This window comes from Galeopterus variegatus, unplaced genomic scaffold (genome assembly GCF_000696425.1).
Source record: "Galeopterus variegatus unplaced genomic scaffold, G_variegatus-3.0.2 Scaffold7446, whole genome shotgun sequence".
In the NCBI taxonomy this organism is placed as follows: domain Eukaryota; kingdom Metazoa; phylum Chordata; class Mammalia; order Dermoptera; family Cynocephalidae; genus Galeopterus; species Galeopterus variegatus.
Genome location: NW_007733557.1, coordinates 87,260 through 95,351, shown reverse-complemented (window position 1 = coordinate 95,351; position 8,092 = coordinate 87,260). Strand labels below are relative to the sequence as shown.

At 37.7% G+C, this 8,092-nt stretch overlaps 1 protein-coding gene across 1 annotated transcript in view; it reads left to right on the top strand.

Annotated features, from left to right (window-relative positions):
- Positions 1-8,092, top strand: part of BUB1 (BUB1 mitotic checkpoint serine/threonine kinase) — a gene marked incomplete at its 5' end in the record, with an annotated part of 41,048 nt that overhangs the window by 12,850 nt on the left and 20,106 nt on the right. The window contains 7 exons of the mRNA XM_008591964.1: positions 566-694; positions 788-898; positions 1,855-1,954; positions 2,892-2,973; positions 3,254-3,256; positions 5,514-5,688; positions 6,975-7,116. Coding sequence (XP_008590186.1) covers positions 566-694; positions 788-898; positions 1,855-1,954; positions 2,892-2,973; positions 3,254-3,256; positions 5,514-5,688; positions 6,975-7,116 — 742 coding nt within the window. The remainder of the gene's footprint in view (positions 1-565; positions 695-787; positions 899-1,854; positions 1,955-2,891; positions 2,974-3,253; positions 3,257-5,513; positions 5,689-6,974; positions 7,117-8,092) is intronic.

The following is an 8,092-nucleotide window of genomic DNA, read 5'->3' as shown; positions in this document are numbered from 1 at the left end:
CCATGCAGCTAGCTTGGGGAACCTGTTTCAGGCAGAGGGAACGGCAAGTGCTGAGTCCTCAGGTGGGAATTTCCCTGTTGTTTTCTAAACACAGCAGTGAGGCCAGTGCAGCAGGGTGAGTGGCGGGGAAGGACGGTGAGGCCTGAGAGAACAGGGTTCAGGCTGTGCAGGGCCTTTTACACCATGTCTGACTCCAGCTGAGTGAGATGGGAAGTCACCCTTAAGATTTCCTGTGTGACTATGAACATGTACTACCTGGGATGCAGTGGAGCTAAGGGTGCTATTAATGACCAAGCTGTTAATTTGGTGAGATCACAGACCAAACACTTAATCTCTTTGAGCCTTCATTTCCTTTTCTACAAAAGGGTAATTCTTGCCTTACCTATCTCACAGGACTATTGTAAAGATAAAAATGAAATATATGAAATCACTATAATAATTGAAGTCCTTAGTGATGATTACTGACAATGATAAACTCGTTTAATTATGTTACTTAAAGCATATGCCTTTTAAATTATTCTGTTTTGCCTCCTGATCCTACGTTTTGTCCCCATTTCTTTACTAGGGTGTGAAATACATAAGGTTGCTAGCACAAGTTCTTTTCACACAACTCCAGACACATCACTGGGAATGGCTCAGGCAACACCATCCACAGTGCAGCCGTCACCCACTGTGCACACAAAAGAAGCATTAGGTAAAGTGTTTTATTTGCATGTGTAGCACCTGACAACAAATTAACGAAAGTTCTTTTGTAACCTGTTTACAGTTATTCTTTCTGTTCTTTAAGGTTTCATCATGAATATGTTTCAGGCTCCTACACTTCCTGATATTTCTGATGACAAAAAGGAATGGCCATCTTTAGATCAAAATGAAGATGCATTTGAAGCCCAGTTTCAGAGTAATAACAATTTATTTAAAAGCTACTAAGTACATAGCACTGTGGGTGGTTGTCATAGGAAATATCAAGGATTATACAAGATGTGGCCCTTGATTAGCTTGTCACATAAGGGTGGGGAATACATGAAATAAAAATATGATAGTCTAGACAGAATATTCAATGTGTGTGAAAGACTTGTTTTTTAAAAAAATAATAGTAAGTGCTAAAAAAGGATGTAATCCCCATGGGTAGGAAAGGCTGAGTACTCAAGTGTGACTTGAGCCTTTCCCTATAGAGGAATGGCCAGGGTGGAGTGTTGGAGGCCAGCAACTAGCACACATTTGTTTAGAGTCAGGGTTCATGCTGGAAGCCAGAGATCATGAGAAGGATAAGTAAACTCAGGAGGTGGCCAGGGTGGAGTGTTGGAGGCCAGCAACTAGCACACATTTGTTTAGAGTCAGGGTTCATACTGGAAGCCAGAGATCATGAGAAGGATAAGTAAACTCAGGAGGACTTTAAATATAAAGCCAAAAGGTTAATTGTCTCTTAAAGGAAATGGAAAACAAAACCACTGAGAGCTTTTATTGAGTGAGTCAGGTGACAATAACATTGTTTTAGGAGAATGATTAACACCGTTCTTTATGTGTAGCAGGAACTTAGGACCTGAGGTTTGAGTGCTAGACCCTGGGACCATGATTAAGTCACTTAATCTTACTGCAATGTGGTTTACCTTATTACCTAGTAATTGAAAAACTGATACTAGTTATTTTCTGTAAGCTGTTATTCCTTTTTCTTATTTGTAGTTGAAGTTTAGTATAAAGGATAGTGTTTTGGGGGCTAGTCAGTTAGGTCACTTTGTTAGAGCATGGTGTTGGTAACACCAAGGTCAGGAGTCCAGATCCCCATACCAACCAGCCACCCCCCCCCAAAAAAAAAGATACTACAATAAGTAAATACTATTTTTTATTCTGTTGCAGAAAATGCAAGGTCTTCTGGCGCTTGGGGAGTCAATAAGATTATCTCTTCTCTGTCATCTGCTTTTCCTGTGTTTGAAGATGGAAACAAAGAAAATTATGGGTAAAAAAAACCTCTAGTTAAAATAACACTGGGAGAGATACATGTCATCACAGTGCCATTGGATGCTGCAGTTCTCCCTGGACTCGGGCATGTGGGGAGAGATTGTGGACTGCGGATCAAGTGGTCAAATGAGCCTTTTGACCACATGACCAGGAGGGTGTTGCTAAACTTCTCCAGAACTACAATGTTGTGTGGGAGTTCCAAGACAGCAGACCTTCCATAGCAAAAGCATGTGTTGAAAAAGGAAAACAGTATGGTTATAAATTAGCAGAGAACTGAGGGATTCTGTGGATTTGAAATTGTATTCAACATGAATGAATTCACCAGAACAGGTTTCCATACATGCTCTGTTTATATTTGAAGGACTGAGAAAGTAGGAAAGAAAGTGGCTTATATTTGGTGATGCCGCAGAGACAGTATGTTCTAAGGCTGAAGGACATTGCATTAGAGAACCATATCTGGGTGTAGAGTGGGATAGCTCCAGGAATTTTCACCGTTAATAGTTAAAACCATGGAAAGAGTTGTCAGTGTGAATTAAAGGTGTCGTGGTATGGAAGAAATTAGTACACAGGTAGAAAGGAGAAAGGGCATGGCCAGCTCTCAAGGAGGAATGCCTTAGCCAGACCGAGCACTGAAAACAAGAAATAAAATGTTGTATGCTCCCTGATATCCTACTGACCATGGCCCTAATTCTTTTGCTCTTTAAAGAGTTATAACTCAGTGTAACAGAAATGTCTGTATTTTCCATCCTCACTTAATCAACTTTGTCTATATAGTCAAGTTAATTTGATTTGCACTCAGCGTTGCTAGAACTGATGTAAAAGAAAAGAATATCTGTATAAATATTAATTTTTATAATATTAATTTTAAAGCACTTAAATGGTCAGTTTTTTAAAAACATATTTTACTGTTTATAATTTTGTAAATCTTTCTTTAGATTACCACAGCCTAAAAATAAACCCACAGGAGCCAGGACCTTTGGAGAGCGCTCTACGAGCAGATTTCCTTCAAAACCAAATGTAAGCGAATCTCTGTTTTATCTGTGCGATGGGTCTACAACCAAATGGTCATGGCAATAAAATGATACAGTGAACATAAAACTGTGCTAAAAAATATGTTATACGAAGAATGTGTTTCTTTTAAAATATTATTCAACAATTATTTGAATGCCTGTTATGTGCCAGACACTGTGATAGATATACAAAATAAAAACAAATTTGATATGATCCTTGCTCTCAGAGAACCTTCTCTTTAGACAAGTGGAACCACTTGAAGGATATATATTTTTCCTATACCTAGGAAGTGAGGCCTATAGTGGAATATTAGTGAGAAAACCCAAAAAATCTGAATTAAATTGGAATAATCCCTCATCAGAATACCTCAGCAGACAAGTTTCACCTGTTCACTGGCCCACAGCATTCTTTTATCATAGCAGCCATGTGTCCAGTGAACATTCAGTTTCCATCCCAGTCCTGGGTGTTACCCCATAGTGTACCATCACCCTGGCCTGGCCATCTGGCTGTGATGTGCCAGAGTGGTGTAGTCATCACTAAGTCACCCTGCTGGGAAGCTGTACTGAACCCTGGCTCGTGCCTTTAACTCCACAGTGGATTCTTTTGAATAATCTATTGCCCAGCACTTTAATCCTTCCGATGAACTCTTTGACCTTCTTAAAAATTTCCCAAATAAGGGACAGGATTTAAAATACAGTGGCATCACTTCAAAGGTGCATTTTACTGAACTATTCGATTACATGTGCTTTGACTGAAAAAAACATAGTGCATTTTCAATATATCCTGGCCCTAAACTGATGTTTTTTCCTGTTTCCACCTGAAGAAACAAACAGCCAGTTTTTTCTAATGTTAGAAGAGATATGGTGGAATTTATGTAAACAGTAAAATATATATTAAAACCACATGTGGCACTTTATGGGCCACTGAAGGGGTTTGTGAAGTGTGATTCTCAGCAGTTTCTATCTTTGTACACAGATTCTAAAACTTGAACTTTGTGTTCTTGGAGAAATACCAGATTCTAGGGCTGGGGCAGGAAAAATACAAGATGAGCATTTTGTAGTGCGGGAAATTAAGGAAGTGTTTTTTTAAAAAAAGAAAGAAACAGAAACAAAACAAAAAAAGAAAGAAAACGTCGCTCAGCCAGTGAGCAAACCGGCCATCCCTATATAGGATCCGAACCCGTGGCCTTGGTGTTATCAGCACCGCACTCTCCCGAGTGAGCCACAGGCCGGCCCAAGGAAGTGTTTTTTTAAAAAAAGAAAGAAACAGAAAAAAAGAAAGAAAACATGGGGTATATCAAAAAAACATGGGAGCCAACCTGAATGATGAACCAATGGCCAAACCTGCAACAATTTGAACAAGCAAATAGGTAGAATAAAGTAGTATTGGATTATAACCCAAGATATAAAATAAATATCCATATTGATCTAAATAAGTGGGGGAGAAAGGACAAACCTTCTTACAGAAGAATTCTAAGTAATGTAGAAAGGATGAGTGGACTCTAGAAAATGACCACTAGAACACCACAATAATAACTGTTGCAGGCACGATCCACAAATGAATACTAGAGTTAGTGAGTGAAATTTTAAGAAACAAGGTATCTTGTTTCACATATTTCACCAAAATTATTTCCTAATTACTGTGGTGCTTTAACATTTATCCACCAATTCTTTGATGTTCCTTCCTCTAGGAGGTGGAATTTAATTCACCTCCCTCTGAGTGTGGGTAGACTTGGTGACTTGCTTCTAACAAATAAAATATGGAAAGGGAAAAGTAATTTACAATGAGGAAACATCTTAACCAAGTGATTGGGTTAACCTCACCAGTTAATAAGTCGTGTTGATAGCATGTATCCTCTAATATGACATAATGAGAAGGGAACTTTACCACTGATATTTTTTCAAATATCTATAAACCTCAGTCTAATTATGAAAAAACATCAAGTAAGCCCAAATTAGAGGGACATTGTACATAGTTCCTGACTGGTACTCAAAAGTGTCAGTGCGAGAAAGACTAGGAAAGACCAATAGACAATCACAGATTAGAAGAGACTAAGAAGACATGACACCTAAATGCAGCATGGGATCCTGAATTGGATCCTGCAACAGAAAGGGGACATTAGTGGGAAAATGGTGGAATCCAAATAGTCTAAATGTAATTAATTGTATTGTTTAGTTTTTACAAATGTCCTGGGGTTCATAAGACGTTGATATTAGAGGAAGCTTAGTAAAGGGTATATAGGAATTTTGTACTATTTGTATAATTCTTCTGTAAATCTAGACTTTGTTCAAATTTTAAAAAAGTAAAAATTGAAAACAAAAATGTGACCCTTGTGGTGTGACTCCAATGTGGTGTGTTAAAAATGAAGTATCCCAGTTCTAGGGAAAAGAACAGAACCATGATGACCTTGGCTGTGTGTTAGCCAGGGGTTGACATCTGTTTCTTCTTTAATTCCTCATTTTTTTTAGTCTTAAAGTGTTAATGTATAAAATTCCATGGACAAAACAGGGAGATTGCTGCTTTTTTGAGTTTATCCTTTGTTGTAGGAAGTGCCTCATGCTGAAGAGTTTCTAGATGATTCAACCATATGGGGTATTCGCTGCAACAAAACCCTGGCACCCACTCCTAAGAGCCCAGGAGACTTTACATTTGCTGCACAGCTTGCTTCTACCCCATTCCACAAACTTCCAGCAGAGTCAGTGCACATGCTAGAAGATAAAGGTGTGTGTTACACTGTTTTAATCTTCTGCCAACTTTGATTCTTTCAGTATTATAATTTTCTTCTCGAAGATTCTAAATGGAAAGTTTGAAAATCATAAATAGGAGACTTAAAATCTTTTCATTGTATTCTTACCTATATGTAAGGTATACTCTCTGAATATAAATATAGTGATGAACATATGCCTTTGATGTATCAGGGCACTAAGAGCGCAGTTAGGGTAAAAGAGAAGCCCTGTGGCATAAGATGAACTTAGAGGTATATAAGACAGAAATCACAGTTGCCAGCAGAGTATACTCTGTCCACAGAACTATTGTCTTTGACCCCCCATGTTACAACTCAGTTGCAAGAAAATGAGACTTAGCTAGGACCTGGTGCAGGAGCTTCCCTAGCTTCGAAGCCTTATTCCCACGGAAGTTAGAGGCTTTTAACAACAACTCCATGGATTTAGCTTCTAAGGTTTCCACAAGGGACAGGCCCATTAAGAGAGTCATCACACTCAAGGAAGCCTGAAGCTATGGGTTCCCAACACCTATTTTTAATTCTTCTAGTTCAAGTACAGTTTACCAGTGAGGGATATTTTTACCATAAGCAATGGTGGCAAAGTGATAGTCTACCTTTTCAGATTTCCAGGGGAAATGAGGTAGAAAATTAACTGAAGGTCAAATTCTCATGGAGAAAGGAGAAAGGTTTTGTTAATCATTTATGCATCCACTGTAATTTGGTCACTCAAGTTGCTAGCAGCAATGTACAAGGGTATGAAAACAACTCTTTTTGTGTGTATGGGTACCCCTAATATCTGTTTGATTGTAATATAAAACATCAGAAATATTTTCAATATCTGAGAACCATGGAGCTAGCATACATCCACTGGATTAAATGGTGTACAGTCATTAAAATCTATGGTAGGAGTGTAGAGAAACCTGGAGAGACAGCCCCTTTTCCAAATGATCAAGATTAACATCTCCAGTAATAATAAGTCATGGTGATAACATGTGTTGAGAAGGGCACTGCACCACTGTGATATTTTTCCCAAACACCAGTAATCCCAGTCTGGTCCTGAGAAAAACAGAGAAACCCAAATTGAAGGACATTCTACAGAATACCTGGCCAGTACTCCTCAAAACTATAAAGGTATGGGAAAGTAGGAAAGACTAAGAAACTGCCACAGATGAAAAAGGATGAAAGAAACATGACAACTAAATGCAGCAGTATCCGGGACATTGAAGGACATTCTACAGAATACCTGGCCAGTACTCCTCAAAACTATAAAGGTATGGGAAACTAGGAAAGACTAAGAAACTGCCACAGATGAAAAAGGATGAAAGAAACATGACAACTAAATGCAGCAGTATCCGGGATTGGATCCTGGAGCAGAAGAAGGATGTTAGTGGAAAGACTGGTGAAATCCGAATGAAATCTGGAGTTTAGTTAATAGTAGTATAACAAATGTATGTTTGTTAGTTTTGACAAACCACTGCAGTAAGAGATGATAACAGCAGAAATTGGGTGAGGAGTGAGAATTTTCTATTATCTTTGATATATATCTTTAAATCTAAAATTATCCCAAAATAAAGTTTATTTGAAAAAAATTTACAATAGGAAAAATGTGACAAGCGAAAATAGCAGTGTATGAAATTATATGTATAAATGTATTTGTATAAAAAATATATATTTGTGTATATTTGGATATAGATGTGGAAATACATATGCAGTTGATTCTCATTATTCGCTTTAGTTCTGTTCTGTAAAGTCACGGTGAACACTGAATTAGCAAATACTGAACCATTGCTCCTGGAGGAAGTACAAACTTAGGTTTCTACCAGACTCTTGTTATAACATTTTGTTTAAAGACAACTTATTTAATATATATTGTTGATTTATTAACATTGAACTCATGTCCAGCAACACTATAACTCATGCCTGTATGAATCTTATCTACTACACATATTTTCTGTAAAACGCATCAGATTTCTTGCACTTAAGGCATTACGCAGCACTTCAGCCCTATAGTAGGGGACCACTTTAAAGAGCGAAATCACCAACAAAAAGCATAAAAATGCAAAAAACATGGTACTAAGTATACCATGAAAAGGCTTGTTTACAGTATGAGAGCTGAAACAAGGCTGAGTGTCACCTTTTAAAAACTGAGCTCAGAACGTGTGCTGGGTGACTCAAATTTTTCGTCACTCTGCATTATCTATAAATGATTGCACAATCCTCATGAGTATTGATTTGAGGGTTACAAATAAATTTTAGCATGTGAGTGAATTCACAAAAGTGAAGTCCATGATAATGAGGATCAACTATATATATACCTCTACTTCCATATATATATGGAAATGTACCAGAGTGTTAAGTTGTTAGATTATGGTTAACATTTTCTGTTTGTCTCAATGTTATAAA